Source organism: Amphibalanus amphitrite, unplaced genomic scaffold (genome assembly GCF_019059575.1).
Source record: "Amphibalanus amphitrite isolate SeventyFive unplaced genomic scaffold, NRLGWU_Aamphi_draft 000495F_arrow, whole genome shotgun sequence".
Taxonomy (NCBI): domain Eukaryota; kingdom Metazoa; phylum Arthropoda; class Thecostraca; order Balanomorpha; family Balanidae; genus Amphibalanus; species Amphibalanus amphitrite.
This window is the reverse complement of record NW_024881989.1, coordinates 348325-368339: the sequence shown is the minus strand read 5'-3', so window position 1 is coordinate 368339 and position 20015 is coordinate 348325. Positions and strand designations below refer to the sequence as shown.

The following is a 20015-nucleotide window of genomic DNA, read 5'->3' as shown; positions in this document are numbered from 1 at the left end:
ACACTAGACAGCCGGTAAAAGACAGACAACGAGAGATGTGAGAGCAACGGATAGCCGAGAAAAGGACAGCGTGAGAGGTGAGAAGCCCGGGACACGGCGTGATGGCCCACGGCGCGCGGAAATGACAGGCCTGTGAGCAGTGAGCTCCATCCAGCTTGGCACGCTGGGGTAGTGGGCGATGCTGCGAACGGAAATGTGAAAATGGCAGCTCCGTGCACGGACTAGTGCTTTAGCAAAGGTGTTTGTTTTAGGGAATCACCTCGACTATACACAGATCATTATAAGTTATGATCAATTTAAATCAAAAACACAAATGTTGAAACGTGTTTTTAGCTTGCCACGATATTAATAAATTTATTCACCTCCCATATTCAACAAACAATGATATTCGCAAGTTTCTGACACCTAGAAATGTGCCCCGTGTGTTGGCCAGGTTTCGACCATAAAACCCTGAACCTGATGATCGCCATCGAGCAGCAGAATCCGGAAATTGCGGCTGGCGTGCACCACAACCGTCTGGAGGAGGAGGTGGGCGCCGGGGACCAGGTGAGAGGCCCGCGCCGCTCAGTCCGTCCGCAGACCGCCACCGGCACCGGCACCGCCACCGCCACCACCAACACCAACACCGCCACCGGCACCGGCACCGGCACCGGCACCGGCACCGGCACCGGCACCGGCACCGGCACCGGCCCGCGCCGCTCAGTCCGTCCGCAGACCGCCACCGGCACCACCACCGGCACCACCACCGGCACCGCCACCGCCACCGCCACCGCCACCGCCACCGGCACCGGCACCGGCACACCATGTACTCCGGCTCTGTGAAAGCTTTTAATTTTAATTTCCTTTTATGAACATTAGCAAAAAAGGTTTTCCAAATTGTTATGGCAAACTTTTTTGTAAAAAAAGAACGAGATTGCCGTGTTAAAGAGCTGATGTTGTTCGTCTTTTTGCATGTATATTTGCGTTTAACTTGTTAAGTCGTTTTTGGCATTTTTTCAAAAACAATTATTTTTATTATAACTGTTATGTTGATGAGTCAGTAAAACGGATATATCTAAAATGCTTTTATCAAATGTATAGTATGGAGCTTCAATATAAAATGTTAGAAATATTTTTCAAACATAAAAACAGAGAAACACTTCAAGAAATAACAAATGCAGCCCTGTCAAAAATATCTGAATGGCTAGAAGCAAATTACCTCACAGTGAACCCATCAAAAACATTTCTCCAAGTATATTCAAAACGGAGAACTGCTGAAAAGTTAAACATTTACATTAGAAACACAGCAGTAGTTGAAATGAAAACAGTGAAATATTTAGGAATCCTTATTGACTCTGACCTTAAATTCACATCTCATATCAGTAGCATATGTAAAATTATCAGCAGAAACATTGGAATGATTGCAAGAGCTAGACGCTTTATCCCAAAACAGCAGCTCATTCAATTATATTATTCTTTGATTTTTCCTTACATCAACTACTGCTGTTTCATTTGGGGTTCCAACTATGAAAACCACCTTCAAAGGCTGGTAATTCTGCAAAAAAGGTTCATGAGACTAATTGAAGGTATTTTCCCACCACAAAGTGCTACCCCAATATTTAAAAAATATAGTATTCTTAAAATTAAAGACGTAGCCAAACTTCAAATAATGCTTATCATGCATAAGTACATAATGCAGGAATTACCAGTCTCTGTAAGACGATTACTTCATCTTTCAACTGACCCTATCCATCAGACAAGAAATATCCATCATTTTCAACCTGTTTTTTCAACAAAAAATTACAGGCTCTACTCATTTCCTTGCATCGGACCCAAACTCTGGAATGACTTAATAGCTAAAGATCTTCTATTAGAAGAAGTACCTCAATCAAAAAACACTTTCAAAAAATATGTAAAGAATATCTTACTTAGTGAGTACTAAGCAAAAGTACTTATCAAAAGTTTAAGTAAAGTATTAGCAAAAGTATTAGTTAAGTAATCCTGGGTACTAAGTATCCTCGTAAATATACCTATAAATGAATATGAAAATATGTTAATCTTACAATAAGTAAAACAACAAGAACATGACAATAAATAGCAATGCATACCTAAATAGCGTAATACACACGCTTACCTAGTACTTTTCATACAAAGTGCTTAGCATCTCGACAAGTGGCCCAATAATAAATGGACATATTGGTGCATTTATTATTGGGCTAGGCTGACAATGATGTGTTGATAATTGTAACCTACCTTCGTGATTATCAACACAGGAGATACGTCCCCACTCAAATGGAACGCCGGACTTGAAGGGGTCCATCAGCAACAAGCCCTGCTTAGCTGGTGGGCCCTAGAAAGTCTGGCTGTTGACCTGCGCTCGAATTGACCAGAAATGTTTCCCCACTGGATTGCCATTTGCTGATTTTTCTTCTAGGAGTGAAAGGCTGAATGCACTCTACTAACCAATTATGTATGCATGTATGAATGACTTCTTTCTTAGATGTAGTAGAACAGTCATCCGCTGCTTTCAGCAATGACTACTTTGGCTCTCTTTATTTATTAACCGGTTCCCGCACTTCTTTTGCTTACTTTGTTTTTTTTTAATTTTCCTAGCTGGGAGTGCCGCGACTTATCCTTTTTTATTTTTGTCTGGTGTTAACGTAAGGTGCTGTGAGTCGCTGGGCTGAGGGTGGGGGCACTCCTGGTCACCTAATAATGGGTGGCGGAGTAGTTTGAAAAAAATTGACCTTATGCTCATATTTTAGTATAAATAATAATATGAGCATAAGGTCAATCCTATTATTATTATTGATATTAATCATGCTCAAAGCAACGTTATACCATATACAAGAGTGGAACATCCATAAAGACACGCCAAATTGGTGGAGGGGAAGGCATGCCGTCACGTTGCTAGCTCAGATGGTTCATGAGTTATTCAAGAATGACAGATTGGACCGGATCAACCAAGGATCAACCACCACCGCTGACCAGTGACCACCCCTGTCCCGGGCAGCTATGGGGTACGGGATGAGGCTAGTGAAGGGACACTACTAGAGTGGTGGTGATTGGGGGGGGGGGGGGTGAGGGCTGGGGGGAGAGGATATGATGGTGGGACCAGCTACTAGAACGGGACTTGCGGAGCCAGGCCAGTGGACCAACTCACGTAGTGAAACCCTGTATCCCCGACCTGTGAGCTGTGCCATTGGCCTGTGACGCTGACCTGTGACCTGTGACGCTGACCTGTGACCTGCTGTGACCTGCCGCCAGGGCCTGATGTTCGGCTATGCCACGGACGAGACTGAGGAGTGCATGCCGCTGACCGTGGTGCTGGCGCACAACCTCAACCGCAAAATCGCCGAAATGAGGAAGGAGGGATCACTGTGGTGGGCCCGGCCCGACTCCAAGACACAGGTGGGACCGATCGGCGGCACCGACACCGCGCACAGCCAGCGCCACATGCCACCCCCTGCCCTCATACAGGCTGCGCCGCGCCACACGCCACCACACCCTCGTACAGTCTGCGCCACGTACTCTCAGTCTTGTACAGTCTGCGCCAATTACTAGATACCCATGTCAATAGATATTAGATTTTTGGGTTTACCAAAACCGACATCAAGTTTATATTTTGATGTCATATTTTTTCTGTGCATACCTACCCAGGGTAAAATGTTGCTGAGTCTCTCAATCTTTTTTTTTTTGCGTTGCCTATGGTTTTGTTTTGTATTGGTTTCGCGATGCTCTGCGGTTGACAATGCCACCTACCGACCACTTTATGCCATGGTTCACTCCTACTCCAGCTGTGTCAGTCAGGTGGGCCCAGTATAAACTAATGTATCACAGCCCATGACGAGACGCACCGTCCAGCGATCGGGTGCCATGCTTATAATTATTTATACTTCGTGGTAAGGTATGTGTTTAATGATAAATGTTCCCGCGACCAGAAGTTTAAATGCGGCCTGAATAATTTCAGCTGTCAGACCGCCATTAGTTCGACCCCAGCTGTCAGCCTCGGGCAGCTGTCAGCTGTCAGAGTAGCCCCAGCTGTCAGAGCGACCCCAGCTGTCAGCCTCGGGCAGCTGTCAGCTGTCAGAGTTACACCAGCTGTTAGCCTCGGGCAGCTGGGGCATTCCACGATAGATCGTACCACTTTTTTCGAATTTGACACCCTCATCTCTCGGATTTTAACACGATAATTGGTCTAAAGGGTAATCAGGGGCTCTGAATCCTCCTGTAACAATTTCAAGCTTATCAGATGAGTGGTTTTTGAGTTATAGTGTATAACATGTTTTGGATCTTGCGTTGCAGCCCCAAGTTTGGCGGGCTGTAACTCTAAGACGGATAATCCAAATGCCAAATGCTGTACGGCATTAAACTTGCATTGAAACAAAGAATAATACGCATTGTCAAAATTTTGAAATATATACTATTTTTGATATATAACACCTCGAGTTTCCTTTAATTTGCATTTTTATGCCTTTGGGACCACATTTTTTGAATTTTTATTTACTTAAAAACATTTTTGGATCATTTTTAAGTAGTAATGCAAAAATTAGGAAGGTGTTCTTTCTATAAATGTACTTATTTTGCGTCACCGTAATGGTCTCGAATTGTGATTTCGGAAAAGAGCCTACAAATGGTGTGGTAAAGCTGCCTAGTGACATCACTGGTTACTGAAAGTTCAGTTGAAGTCATTTTCGCCTCACTTTTGCATTGTTGATCTTTCGTGACGTCATTCGTACGTCACTAGGGTCATAAGAGTTTTTCGTCAATAACTCTCGATCAAATTGAGCTAGAGAGACGGGAAAGCTACCAATGGACTCGGAAAGACATTGCGAATCGAATGATGTGCAATATGATCTCATTCACTCAGTTTCGTGGCCTGACCCGACTGTTAACCATCTCTGTAGCGGCGCTGTTTGTCCAGCGCCGCGCTGGTTGGCTTTGCCGCGGACTCGAGCGGTCACGTGATGCCCGGGGGCTGGCTGCCGGCTGGGCCGCCCGGTCGGGGCGCGGAGCCAAATACACGGCAGTGTGCTGACCCGAGGTCAGCGACTTAAGCTGACTTCACCAGAACAAACAGTATACCATTCGACGCGCCGGAGCTAGGCAAACACAAAGATGCTAAAATCGCGGCTCTGCGACCATTTGTTGCTAAGTTATCTATCAAAAACCGGACCCGTGATTTGGGTCACTTGAAATGACCTCAGGGGTCACCAATGAACCTGAGACCTTAAAATGTGGTATTATTCGATGCATCTTGTAACGGCGCACATGCTCGTTTTTTTCCGCAAGGTTCTAGCTCCATTAGAGGCGAAACGGCGAGCTGGGGTCGTACCAACCCCCCGGAAACCCATTTTGTATACATTTAAATGAGGAATTTATAGAAAGAAAACCTTTCTAATTTTTTGCATGTCGATTTTAACCCTATTAGTGGCAGGGGGGTTAATTTTATCCACCCCTCAGGTTTTTCGGGAATATCTCCGAAACCGCTGAAGCTACGATGCTGAAATTTTCTGACTTTTCCTAAAACTAAATTGGGCACATTCCCTGAAAATTTCAAGTTCATAACTTTACCAGGGGCGGCTCCAGAGCACTGGGAATTGGGGGGTCCTATTCGTGAAGCGAGTCATTTGGGCGAAGATCACGATGCTGCACCAGTTTTACGAACAGTGAATGAAAGGTATCATGTGATAACATATACAAAGTTATTGTGCATCCTTTTTTGACACGTTTTTGCTATAATAGGCGGATCCAGGCGTCCAAAAAGGGGGGTTATTTTTTACCTCCCAACATATGTGCCCTGACACCGCCTATGCATGACCAATACAATTTTAGTCGTTCTCTCATAAGAAAATTGTAACATAACAAGACCATTGCCACCCTTTTTAGAAACAGTACCAACAAAAACCTTATTTACTATACTTTTTGTGTACCCCCAATCTCAATGATCTGTATCCGCCTATGATTTTTTGAAAATGCATATTTTTAGGATCCATGTGAATTCCTGGTTCATTCTCTATCGATCGGCAAAAGTTGCGTTAAGATTGGTTCAGAAACCTGGCTGTGATAAACAGTCTAAAATGTATCTGCAATTTGCCCGTTTTTACCCCCCTCTACCCCCCTATTGACATTTTTCAATTTTATTTTTTTAGAAATGTAGATCTCGTTGAGCGAAATCGAATGTCGTTTGAATTTTGAAAATCGGCCCGTTAGATCTCGAGATATCAAGGGGGGGTCGTAAACAGCCCCCCCTGCCACTAATAGGGGGTAGCCAGGAGCCTGCCACTAATAGGGTTAAAGGACCTGGGGTTTATTTAAAAAAAAAAAAATGGCAAAAATTTTGGTCCCAAGGGCCATTAAAGACAATTAAAAAAAAATACTACGACTTTTTCAATATGTTCAGCTTTTCTTTCCAATTATAAAAATACTGTATTAATCTTTGATTCATCGTTAGTTCAAAGCTGTTTACCGTTTGTTGCTTGCTTAGCTCGTTTTTGAGTTATAGCTCATCAAACTCACCCTAACAATCTGAAGTTTAGAAAATATTATGCAATGTAACTAAAAAAGTTTTGATCTGAGAAGTCTGATATTTTGACAGGTGTTTTTGGAGCCTATGATTACCCCTTGTACCAATTTTCATTCAAATCTGAGAGATGAGGGTGACGGGCCTGGTACGATCTATCGTGGAATGCCCCAGCTGTCAGCCTCGGGCAGCTGTCAGCTGTCAGCCTCGGGCAGCTGTCAGCTGTCAGAGCGACCCCAGCTGTCAGAGCGACCCCAGCTGTCAGAGCGACCCCAGCTGTCAGAGCGACCCCAGCTATCAGCCTTGGGTAGCACGCACCCCTCGACCACTCGAGCGGGGCGATACCTTTTTATTTTGTTCATAAATTTAGTCGAACCTTTGCAATGGAAGGGTTGTCAAGGACAGGACCCCCGCTAAGCGAAGCTTGTTGCGATGACCCTGCTCGACCTTCAGATCGCGCAATGCCGGATCTGTGGCAGATGTTGGAGTCCAAAGCTTAGCGTGCGCGCATAGCCGCACACGGCCGATCCCCTCACTGACTTCGCCTGGCTATGGCCTGCCACTAAACGCAACCATGCCTGCCAGGAGGCTCGTAAACGTCAAGCGCCCGTCGCACTTTGAATCCGGACTGTTATAACCGGAAACGCGTGCTCTCACCACGCGGCGTCCAACGCCCTACCAACTGAGCTACGGGACCTTGGACTAGTATACGCTGTAGATAGAGGACATACAAACAAGGACACTCAATTGATTATACAACACCAGCTTCCAGTCCATCAGCCACTGACGCTCATAGACCCCGGAAACCAGCACAAAAACCGACCTGACATGATGGCACCGTTTGACCCCATCCCGCAACGGACACACACCTTTCCGGGTCTTCTTTTCGTTTTCACAAAATGCTTATTTTATTGTCAATGAAGTGATTGAGATTGGGCTAGGCGGCCACTGACTGCGGGGATTTGGCCAGATGACCACTGACTGCGGAAACTATTGGGAGGGTAACCGGCGGACCGTTCTCGGCTATTGGGAGGGTAACCGGCGGACCGCTCTCGGCTATTGGGCGGGTAAACAGAGGACCGTTGTCGGCTATTGGGAGGGTAACCGGTGGACCGTTGCCGTCTATTGGGCGGGTAACGGCGGACCGTTGCCGGCAGGTGACCATTGAGTACGCCAACAAGGGCGGCGCCATGATCCCGCTGCGGGTGCACAGCGTGGTCGTGTCCATCCAGCACGCGCCCGAGATCTCTCTGGAGGACCTGCGCCGAGAGGTGATGCAGAAGGTGAGTCGGCGGCAGGTCAGCGCGCCAGGCCGGCGCTCACCGACTCACCGCGCCCCGGCGCGGTGTGGTGACCCAGCCCCTGACCTAGTGACCAGATCACACAGCTCATCCGATGTGGCATGACCTCCCGGTGTAACCAATGTGACCTACCGGTGTGACCTCCCGGTGTGACCTCCCGGTGTAACCAATGTGACCTACCGGTGTGACCTCCTGGTGTGACCTCCCGGTGTGACCGGTGTGACTGGTGTGACCTCCCGGTGTGACGTCCGGCAGGTGATACCCGAGGTGATCCCGTCCAAGTACCTGACCGGTAACACCATCTACCACGTGAACCCGTGCGGCGAGTTTGTCATCGGCGGCCCGCAGGGCGACGCCGGCCTCACCGGACGCAAGATCATCGTCGACACGTACGGCGGCTGGGGCGCGCACGGCGGCGGCGCCTTCAGGTGAGGCAGCGGCAGCAGCACAGGCTGGCGGCAGCAGCACAGGCTAGCGGCAGCAGCACAGGCTAGCGGCAGCAGCACAGGCTAGCAGCAGCAGCACAGGCTAGCAGCAGCAGCACAGACTAGCGGCAGCAGCACAGGCTAGCAGCAGAGCGAGGCGGGACAGAGCACAGCGTCAGGAGGCCGAGGACAGGAGAGAGCAACTGGCAGGGAGAACAGAGGGGGCAGGGGAGGAGGGGAGGAGGACAACTGATAACAGATGGAATGGTGTTCTCTCATGTGTAACAGTGTGTCCCAATGTCACGACAAGGCCAGACCAGCACCATTGACCATTGGTGACCTTGGCTGAGTATTTTCAGTTTTAGGTTTTCTAGTTTTTTTTTTTCGGAACTGCTGTCTAATTAAGCGTTCATATGAACGTTTCATATTTATGTAGATTGAGATCGGCAGCATCCTGGCTGCTATGATGTCAGAGGTCAATGGTGATAAGCAGTAAGCACCTAGGTAAATACTATGGATAACCGACGTCCGGCAGGAACCCTGACGATTGACCTAACATGGCCTGACCCAGCCTATCTCAAATACATGAATGCATAATCCGGGAACAAAACAAATGCTTTTTTATTTAGGGGCCCTCTCCCCCGAATGAAAATAAAATCCTTGATACAAGAAGTTCCAACAGGTCCCAAATTTCCGGACAGACGTCGGCCCTCTACGGTAGACGCCGTAAAAACGCCAAAACGGGTGCGACAGGCCACGGCCTTCCATAACGCGGTCGGCCAGGGGGGGGGGGGGGGGTGCGGGGAGGGTTGGTACGCCCCCCCCCCTTGGCGACCAGACGGCTGTAGTGAGCGCGGGAGCGGCTCCGGCGTGGCGAGCGGCTCAATGGCCGGGGGAGGCCGCCCAGCGCGCCCACCCTCTCCACGAGAGCCAGCGCTCCAGTGAGCGTCATCTGCGACATCTCCGCAGTCCGCACCTCCCCTCGGTGACTTTCTGACGAAGGGCGTGCGGTCGTTGGTGATGCCCAATGTCCAGGTATAGAGGGCCTGTCCTGGGTATTTCTGATCACATTTCGCTTATCTGCTAAGCGAGTTTTGTGCAGTGTACCAGACAATGAGCGTGCAGCGCAGTCGGTCACCGCTCTGTGATCGTGGCCGCCGTCCCCGTCATCCGGCTCTGCATGGATGCTGCCCGTCGTACACGGCGGACCACGACACTGGCTGAGGGGCACCTCCACTGACTGAGGGCACCTCCACTGGCTGAGGGAGGGGCACCTCCACTGGCTGAGGGAGGGCACCTCCACTGGTTGAGGGAGGGGCACCTCCACGGGCTGAGGGAGGGGCACCTCCACGGGCTGAGGGAGGGGCACCTCCACTGGCTGAGGGAGGGGCACCTCCACTGGCTGAGGGCACCTCCACTGGCTGCGGGCACCTCCACCTGCTGAGGGAGGGGCACCTCCACTGGTTGAGGGAGGGCACCTCCACTGGCTGAGGAAGGGGCACCTCACCGGTCGCCGTCTCTGTGTCCATTAGACCCACGGAATCCTCGTCAACTTAGGGCGTATCAAGTGTCATTTTGGGTCACGGGAGACGGGTGGTCGTTCCCGAATCCCGGTATGATGTTTTGGTAGGTAATAGGTATTTCTTTCGGACAAGGAGCGGCTGGCTTATGTTTCCTGAGTTGTTTTCGGGGAATATTTGTTTCTGGTCCCTAAAAAGCTGTTTCTGGCACCTAATTGCTGATCAGCCCCAAAATGCTTATTCGACCCTAATATCTGAATCTGGCACCTAATTGCTTCCACACAGCCTAAAGTTGCCAGATTGTCTAGTTGAACTCCGTATTTGCTGCTTGCTGATTCAGCACCAAAACCACAACATCCAGCACCTATTTTATTCCACGTTTGCCTACCTAATTCGCGTAATCTTCCTGATTTTATGTATCCTAACAAACATGAACGTTGCATTCGGTGATGTCAAGTGCCATTTTCGCCAGTGGAGATAATGATTAATGCCATTTCTAGCCAAAAGAGAATCACTAGCCAGCTATGGTGCAGCATAGCAAGACGCTCCTATACCAGCCCGCTATGTAGAGATTATTGCACACTCAGCCATTTTAACGTGAAAAGTTTGGATCCGTCACTTCCAGCCAGGCTCTCAGGTCATAAACTGGAGTAAAGCAAAATGTCAACTCTGAACAGACATGCCACGCAACCGGCCCTCTTTTCAATATTATTAGCTTTCTGCAATCATCGTCTGACTCCATCTCGATCAAACGCAGCATCCGGTTTCTACAGGGGCGTTTAACTGACCGGCCACACAATAACCAAAAACAAAATCAAAGCTTCATGCACACATAAGTAAGAAACGGATGAAAAAGGCACAACCACGGCACAACTCTGCGCGGCAAACAACGGACAATGTCCCACGCAAGATCCCGCGTTTCTTCAGCGGCCTTGAACGGAATGAAAACATTACATTTCTTTTTTGGAGCTATTTGATGACGTCAAAAAATACAATACCCGTTTTAATGGTCAAAATGGAGACAATTACTCACAAAAATGTTTCCCTTTAAGCATTACAAATAAATACTTTTAAATATTTAAATGACATTGTTTTTTTCAAACAAATCAATATTATTTGCTTACTTAAACGTCATATACAATGCTGAGATCACTACGGGGCTGTCTTAGAGTGTAGCTGCACTGGCAACCTTTAAGCTAGACTCCAGGGGTCATTATACCAGAACAACATGATTCTACCAGCCAGTAGTTCATTTTTCTACTAGATTGGTGCTACGCTCAGCATTTAGGTGCCAGATTCAGAAAAAAGAGTAAGGCGAACCGATGAATAGGTGCCAGAAACAGGTAATTAAGGTCATTTTCCATGATTGGTGCTGGTATCCACCAAATAGGTGCTGAGGACCAATTTTGGGGCGAGTCAGCTTTTAGGTGCCAAAAATAGCTTTTCTGGGACGCAATTAAATGGCGTCCGTTGTTTTCTTTCCCCCGTGACGGGATGCTCTGTCGTTGCGGAAGGAAGACCAAGGTTTCGATGACCTTCAGACATGCTCTGCACCGAGACTGCGTTGGTTAGTGACAAAAGTGTCTCTTGTGCAGGGGCGTCGCCACCGCTCACCAACTTGTCGAAATTTGTACGGACATTCCGTTCAAGTTTTCGGGCCTTCCAAAACTTGTACGGACGCTGTCCGTAGTGTCCGTATGGTGGCGACGCCCATGCTCTTGTAAGTTGTGCACCGGAACAAATTACGCGCGAGCCGGAAACACCGAGAGTACCTATATGTACAGTTTACACAGAAAACAAAAACAAAGAAAAGTTAATCACCGTACTTTTTGTTGATATTTTTATTGTTTTGCCTTTCTTTGATCATTCAGTTGGAAGACACTGAGAAGTAACCTAGCGAGATACATTGCTAGCCCCCGGCCTCGCCTGTGCGTCTGACGCCATGGTTGGCACGGGCAGCACGTGTGTTTATTTGGCTGGGAAATGTGGGCCAAGATCGGTCAGCTGAAACAGGAGTGGGGCGGATTTGGGGCCATTGACGGGGCTGTACATACATATACTCGTAACAATAACTAACTAAGGCAGAACGCTGTTTCTTTGCCAGTCTGTCTGTCTGTCTGTCTGTCTGTCTGTCTGTCTGTCTGTCTGTCTGTGTTCGTGGGTGCGTGCGTGCGTGCGCGTGTGTGTGTGTGTGTGTGTGTGTGTGTTTTGACTCTCCTCTTCCTCTGGCCGTCTCTGACTGACTCTGGCCTCCGCCTCCGGCAGTCTGGCCGTCTCTGACTGACTCTGGTCTCCGCCTCCGGCAGTCTGGCCGTCTCTGACTGACTCTGGTCTCCGCCTCCGGCAGTCTGACTGTCTCTGACTGACTCTGGTCTCCGCCGCAGTCTGACTGTCTCTGACTGACTCTGGTCTCCGCCTCCGGCAGTGGTAAGGACTACACCAAGGTGGATCGCTCGGCCGCGTACGCTGCGCGCTGGGTAGCCAAGTCGCTCGTCAAGGCTGGACTCTGCAAACGGTGCCTCGTCCAGGTCAGTGGCACACTGGCACCCCCCCCCCCCACCTCCCACCCTCACCCACTCACAGCTTCCCTCACTCACCTATAGCCCCCCCCCCCACACACACACACACACTCACCCCTAACCCTCGTGGCCCCACACACACTATCTCTATCCACACCATGGATGGGACCCACACAAACCCATTATCCCTTCTCCGCCGCCAGTCGCCACCCCTACCCCGCGCACACACCATAACCCATCCGGAGTCCTGCTGTGACCCTCTGATGTGACCCTCTGATGTGCTCCACTGCTCTGCCCCGCCGCTGTGTCCTACCGCGCTGTGACCCGCCGCTGTGACCCGCCGCTGTGACCCTCTGATGTGACCCGCCGCTGTGACCCGCCGCTGTGACCCGCCGCTGTGACCCGCCGCTGTGACCCTCTGATGTGACCCTCTGATGTGACCCTCTGATGTGACCCTCTGATGTGACCCGCCGCTGTGACCCGCCGCTGTGACCCTCTGATGTGACCCGCCGCTGTGACCCGCCGCTGTGACCCGCCGCTGTGACCCGCCGCTGTGACCCTCTGATGTGACCCTCTGATGTGACCCTCTGATGTGACCCGCCGCTGTGACCCGCCGCTGTGACCCTCTGATGTGACCCGCCGCTGTGACCCGCCGCTGTGACCCACCGATGTGACCCGCCGATGTGACCCTCTGATGTGACCCGCCGCCAGTCCTCGTACGCGATCGGCGTGGCGGAGCCCATTTCGATCACGGTGTTCCACTACGGTACGAGCAAGTACACGCAGCGCGAACTGCTCGAGATCGTGCTGAAGAACTTCGACCTCCGGCCAGGCAAAATCGTGAAGTAAGCGAGCCGCCCGGGCCAGACAGTCTGGATGTTAGACTCAGAGGCCCAGCCGGTCAGGCGCAGCGGCGTCCGACGGTGTGGCTGTCCGCAGTCGATGGATGTGGCTGTGTGTCTGTCCGCAGTCGGTGGGTGTGGCTGTCCGCAGTCGGTGGGTGTGGCTGTATGTCTGTCGGCAGTCGGTGGGTGTGTCTGTGTGTCTGTCAGCAGTCGGTGGATGTGGCTGTATGGCTGTCCGCAGTCGGTGTGTGTGTCTGTCCGCGGGCAGTCGGTGGGTGTGGCTGTCGGCAGTCGGTGGGTGTGTCTGTATGTCTGTCGGCAGTCGGTGGGTGTGGCTGTCCGCAGTCGGTGGGTGTGGCTGTCCGCAGTCGGTGGGTGTGGCTGTCGGCAGTCGGTGGGTGTGGCTGTCGGCAGTCGGTGGGTGTGTCTGTCCGCAGTCGGTGGGTGTGTCTGTCCGCAGTCTGTGGGTGTGTCTGTCCGCAGTCGTTGGGTGTGGCTGTCTGCAGTCGGTGGGTGTGACTGTGTGGCTGTCCGCAGTCGGTGGGTGTGTCTGTCCGCAGTCGGTGGGTGTGTCTGTCCGCAGTCGGTGGGTGTGGCTGTCCGCAGTCGGTGGGTGTGGCTGTCGGCAGTCGGTGGGTGTGTCTGTGTGTCTGTCCGCAGTCGGTGGGTGTGTCTGTCTGCAGTTGGTGGGTGTGGCTGTCCGCAGTCGGTGGGTGTGGCTGTCCGCAGTCGGTGGGTGTGGCTGTCCGCAGTCGGTGGGTGTGGCTGTGTGGCTGTCGGCAGTCGGTGGGTGTGGCTGTCTGCAGTCGGTGGGTGTGGCTGTCCGCAGTCGGTGGGTGTGACTGTGTGGCTGTCCGCAGTCGGTGGGTGTGTCTGTCTGCAGTTGGTGGGTGTGGCTGTCCGCAGTCGGTGGGTGTGGCTGTCCGCAGTCGGTGGGTGTGGCTGTCGGCAGTCGGTAGGTGTGTCTGTGTGGCTGTCCGCAGTCGGTGGGTGTGGCTGTCGGCAGTCGGTGGGTGTGTCTGTGTGGCTGTCGGCAGTCGGTGGGTGTGGCTGTCGGCAGTCGGTGGGTGTGGCTGTCCGCAGTCGGTGGGTGTGGCTGTCGGCAGTCGGTGGGTGTGTCTGTCCGCGGGGAGTCGGTGGGTGTATCTGTATGGCTGTCGGCAGTCGGTGGGTGTGGCTGTCGGCAGTCGGTGGGTGTATCTGTATGGCTGTCGGCAGTCGGTGGGTGTGTCTGTGTGTCTGTCCGCAGTCGGTGGGTGTGGCTGTCGGCAGTCGGTGGGTGTGGCTGTCGGCAGTCGGTGGGTGTGTCTGTCGGCAGTCGGTGGGTGTGGCTGTCGGCAGTCGGTGGGTGTGGCTGTCGGCAGTCGGTGGGTGTTGCTGTCGGCAGTCGGTGGGTGTATCTGTATGGCTGTCGGCAGTCGGTGGGTGTGTCTGTCGGCAGTCGGTGGGTGTGGCTGTCGGCAGTCGGTGGGTGTGGCTGTCGGCAGTCGGTGGGTGTGTCTTTATGTCTGTCGGCAGTCAGTGGGTGTGGCTGTCCGCAGTCGGTGGGTGTGGCTGTGTGGCAGTCGGTGGGTGTGTCTGTGTGGCTGTCCGCAGTCGGTGGGTGTGGCTGTGTGTCTGTCCGCAGTCGGTGGGTGTGTCTGTCCGCAGTCTGTGGGTGTGTCTGTCCGCAGTCTGTGGGTGTGGCTGTCGGCAGTCGGTGGGTGTGGCTGTATGTCTGTCCGCAGTCGGTGGGTGTGGCTGTGTGTCTGTCCGCAGTCGGTGGGTGTGTCTGTCCGCAGTCGGTGGGTGTGTCTGTCAGCAGTCGGTGGGTGTGTCTGTGTGGCTGTCGGCAGTCGGTGGGTGTGTCTGTGTGGCTGTCGGCAGTCGGTGGGTGTATCTGTCCGCAGTCGGTGGGTGTGTCTGTCCGCAGTCGGTGGGTGTGGCTGTCCGCAGTCGGTGGGTGTGGCTGTCGGCAGTCGGTGGGCATGGCTGTCCGCAGTCGGTGGGTGTGTCTGTGTGGCTGTCCGCAGTCGGTGGGTGTGGCTGTCGGCAGTCGGTGGGTGTGTCTGTCCGCAGTCGGTGGGTGTGGCAGTCGGCAGTCGGTGGGTGTGGCTGTCCGGTTGCTGACCAGCTGACCATCCACCAGCGGCCGGCCGGCTGTCAGCCCTGTCTGAGCGCCGCCCGCCTCTGTCCGACAGGGAGTTGAACCTGCGCCAGCCCATCTACCAGCAGACGGCCAGCTACGGCCACTTCGGCCGCGACTGCTTCACTTGGGAGCAGCCCAAGAAGCTGGAGCTGTAGCGGGCAGCGCCGCCACTCAGGACACGCCAACATTGCCGCCGGCTGTCCAGGCGATAGCTCGTGTGACCGCTCCGCTGGCAGAAACGGGGTAGGAGAAGGGGAGAGATGAGCGAGGTGAAGAACGAGCGAGCTAGCAAGAGAGAGAGAGAGAGAGAGAGAGAGAGAGAGAGAGAGAGGAGAGAGAGAGAGAGAGAGAGAGAGAGAGAGAGAGAGAGAGAGAGAGAGAGAGAGAGAGAGAGAGAGAGAGAGAGAGAGAGAGAGAGAGAGAGAGAGAGAGAGAGAGAGAGAGAGAGAGCGTGGCCGGGAGCGTGCGCCGGTGCCTGATACACTGTGGTCCGTTTCCGTGTACTGTGTGCGCGCGGCGACCCGGTGACGTCCATTGTGGCCTTCACTCCGTGACCAGCCAGCGCCGAGGGTGGCCGCTGGCCTGTGGCAGGCTCTGTGGGCCGGCGAGTGTAATGGGCCACTGGTCTGTGGCCGGCACTGTGGGCCGCTGGTCTGTGGCTGGCACTGTGGGCCGGCGAGTGTGGTGGGCCGCTGATCTGTGGCTGGCACTGTGGGCCGCTGGTCTGTGGCTGACACTGTGGGCCGCTGGTCTGTGGCCGTCGCGCGGTCGACCGGTGGCCCGTTCAATGCTCCCTGACCACTCAGTGCCGCCCTGCGGAGGTGCAATACTTTTAGGTATGTCGCCGAGTATGACAGATGGCTCTGTCGTGTCTTATATGGTCACATTATTTGGGACGGCCGGAACACTTTTGTTCTACATATTGTGTATTTTGGCCAATAAAATGTAAACTCGTCGTGATCTTTGGGTGTTCGGGAACGAAAGTATTAACAAAGGTATCCAGAAATACTATGTCTATCTATTTAGGAGGACAGTTTGGCGTTGATGGCGGCAGAGTAGAGGGGCTCCCAGTCGGCGAGGAGCAGAGGAGGCAGTCAGGGGGCGCCCCAGTCTGCGAGTAGCAGAGGAGGCAGTCAGGGGGCGCCCCAGTCTGCGAGTAGCAGAGGAGGCAGGCAGGGGGCGCCCCAGTCGGCGAGGAGCAGAGGCCGACAGGGGCGCCCCAGTCAGCGTTCCCCGGCTGATGGTCGACAATTGACCCGGACAGCACCCTGACTGAGTCTTGTGGAGTGTGAACAGCTGGTATAGTTGTAGTTAATAGGGTCTAGTGGCGGGGTGGCGGGTAGAGGTGCGTCAGTTCTTCCACCACCAGCTGACGGATATTGATATCGCCCAAAAATATCGCGAAAACCGTGCGCGCCTGGAGCGGTGGCTCTGAGAAGGTTGGCGTTGTACCTAGTCGCCTGGAGTGAAAACTGGCCTTCCAGTGGTAGAAGCGTCCACTGACGGAGAGCTGCACAGTGCCTCAGAGGATGGCCCGGTGCCAGTTCCGGCCGGGTCTGGCCGCTCGCCGGTTGTCTTCTGCCATTGTGATGGAGACACTGCGCTCAGGCGCTGTGCAGAGCTGGTATGGTGTTTCACTGGCCGGTAAAGGTCTGCATATAGGCCGGCTGCGGCCACGGCCGCCTGCATCCCCACGGCTGCGGGGCGGGGCAGAAGCAAGTATCTTCAATAGCAGGGCTACGGCTATGGCCACGGCTGAGATTTTGAGCTTAATTACACATTTTAACCCGCGCCCCGCTGAGGGTCCTGGATTTCCACGCCTGCTGGGGGGAGGGGGGTGCTTGAACACCCCCTTCTCACTCGGCTCCTGGGTCACGTAGCGATACGGAAAAGGTGGCGTTCGAAAGGGCGTCAAAATAAGGAAGAAAACACCCCGTCACTTTTTGGTTAGGTCAAAGGTCACGTCACCAGAGGTCATTGAACCCTATTCCTGGCGGGCTCCGCCGGGACAAGAAACTGGCGGGGGGGGGGGGGCCGATTCGGCCCCCCTTCAGATCTCAAAAACTACACATCGCAGCGACAAACGGTAAACGGCATCGGATACGCACGGTCACGATCTACAATTTTTACCAAGGTCATTTTCAGGTCAGGTCAAAGATGACGTCACAGGGGTCGAAAAAGTCAAAATGGCGGCGCTAGATATGGAGAAAGTTTTTCTCGAATAACTTTCGAATTAGTCAAGATAGGAACAAACTAAAGGCATCATCGTGATCCTCTCGTCAATCCGCATCGAATGATATGTATGTTGACCTCGAAAGGTCAAGGTCAAAGGTTGACCTCAGGTCACGTGACCTCGAGGTCATCATGTATATCATTCGATGCGTCTTGACGAGCTGAACACAATGAGACCATCCACGCGTCTGTATCTTGTTCCTGTACGGAGTTGTTGGCCAAAAACCTTTGGTGACCTTTGATGACGTCACATGACCTCACAGCTGCCCAACAGCAAAACAGACCTCAAGGTAGTGAAGGTTGATCGTATATGAAGTCATGTATGGTATATGGGGCCATTCCGACCCGTTTTAGTGGTAAAAACAGGGAGTTGATTTTTCCCCCATTGACTTATAATGGGGAGGTCGCGAAACTGACCTGACCTTAGGTCACCGATATCAAAATTCCGAGATATACAAATTGCACATACTGGTACCCTAACTAAATCCTGAAGAGAAGAAATTGATCGGTCAAAAACTCTAGCTCTGGCGTGATTGCAAACTTTTCTGAGGTAGGGTCACCAAACCGCCTCTGGTGACCTGACCTGAGGTCAGATCAACTCAAAATTTTCAGACATGTTGCGTAGAAGCCTTTTAGGAAAAGTCAGAAAATTTGAGCTTCCTAGCTCAACGCGTTTGGGAGAAATAACCAAAAAACCTCAGGGGGGAGGCTCCTGAGGCCCCCCCGCCAGGAATAGGGTGAAGGCCAAAATTCGCCGATTTGTAGGTCAGATGTCGACAATTTTCAACAAATCGACGCACAGCTCGGAAACTAATAAAGCTACAGCGCCGCAGTAAAGCGCATTTGATAGCCCTATTAACGCTCTTTCTGGGTAATTCTCTCAGATTTGTCCTACTGTCAACGTTTTCGCCTGCAGGGGGCGAAAACTGCCAAAATAGCCGTTTTTTCGGAAACAGTTTTTCTGCAATAACCTCTGACTCAAACCTTGCACGAGCTTTCTTTCACCCAGCATCGTGTTCCCCTCGTGAAGACGCGTCGAATGAACTATCGCTTGACCTTGAAAGGTCAACTTGAAAATTTGACCTCAGGTCAAGGTCATGACCTGACCGGTAAAGGTCAAGTTGCATATCAGTCGATCCGTATCGTCGAGCTAAACACAAATAATGTATTTTCATCGCTCTGGCATGCTCCTATCAAAAGTTATTCGCGAAAAACAGTCACATACCATTGGTGACCTGAGATGACCTCAGGGGCATAAAAAGGGGTCACGGATGCCATTTCCATGTTCAGTGTGTCAAAGATACTATTAATTCAGTGTTTTAGAGTGTTTATAATTACTTCCGTCTAAAACGGCGACTTTCATTTTCTCCCATTGACTTATAATGGGAGGTGTGTGTTTATAATGTCTATGGTGTTAATCTGTTCGGAGTTTGAGTTAATGGACCTACTGACCTAACAAATACCAAGCAAGTACCAAGTACTTTTGCAAATACCAAACAAGTACCAAGTACTTATGCAAATACCAAGCAAGTACCAAGTACACCAAGTACTTATGCAAATACCAAGCAAGTACCAAGTACTTTTGTAAGTACCAAGCAAGTACCAAGTACTCGTACTTTTGCAAGATCAGCAAGTTTTTCGCGAATATCAAAGCTTCTAGACGTCCGATTGTCACCGGAAAAAACACCAGTCGATCCCAAATTTTCTCCCTCATACTTTGATTGCCAAAGCGACGCGGAGCAAGCGCAAGATATCTTGTTATTTACTATTTGGCTGCCATCAATTTGGCTGACATCAAAAGTAGGTATCCACGGCCGGCTGACGGCTGGCCGCCCACAATTTGCCACGGCTGTGGGCGGCTGTGGCTGTGGGGCCACGGCTGCGGGGCGGCTATAGGCTGTGGAAAATTGCAGCCGCGCAGAACTCTACTGTGAGCCGATGGTTGAGAGTGTTTTGTATAACTTTCGTCCAATAGAAGCGCAGTTCAATCTTCTCACCTTGGCTCACAATGGAAAGGTCGTAAAGCTCACCTGAGCTTTGGTCACCGATTTAAATACCACGTGTTTTACTGCCTTGAACTGTCAAACCGAGCTATGTAGGTCAATAATTTTTCCTCTTAAAAAAAGGAGCCGGAGTCACCCCCTTTTCTGACGGCTCCGGCTCCGGGCTATATTGTTTCACGGCTCCGGTTCCGGCTCCGGGCAAAATATGCCGGCTCCGGCGGCTCCGGCTCCAGCTCCGGCTCCGTCTCCGCACCCCTGGTGTCCGAGCTAAAAGCTGTATACCTACATCTCAAGTCGGCCGATAGAAGATGCCCGTGTGACTTTATGGTGAGGTGGCGCTGGAAAACTGCAGTGACCAGTCGCCAGGACATGCGGTACCTAACTGCATACATTTTTTTTAATTTCCGAATGGGTGAATGGATATTTGGTAAAAGATTGTTCAAACATGAGCCCATACATATAGCATACATAGGCGGTCAGTTTCGTTTAAGTACATAGTAGGTTTGTATTGACTCGTGTCAGTAGCTCACACTTTAAATT

At 51.9% G+C, this 20015-nt stretch overlaps 1 protein-coding gene across 2 annotated transcripts in view; it reads left to right on the top strand.

Moving 5' to 3' along the window:
* Nucleotides 1-16195, top strand: part of LOC122392642 (S-adenosylmethionine synthase-like) — a 34597-nt gene extending 18402 nt beyond the window's left edge. For both annotated transcript variants that reach the window (XM_043387728.1, XM_043387729.1), the window contains 7 exons: nt 434-546; nt 3247-3390; nt 7660-7785; nt 8059-8231; nt 12174-12276; nt 12979-13112; nt 15293-16195. In XM_043387728.1, coding sequence (XP_043243663.1) covers nt 434-546; nt 3247-3390; nt 7660-7785; nt 8059-8231; nt 12174-12276; nt 12979-13112; nt 15293-15395 — 896 coding nt within the window. In that variant the 3' untranslated portion in view covers nt 15396-16195. The remainder of the gene's footprint in view (nt 1-433; nt 547-3246; nt 3391-7659; nt 7786-8058; nt 8232-12173; nt 12277-12978; nt 13113-15292) is intronic.
* Nucleotides 16196-20015: the final 3820 nt, after the last annotated feature.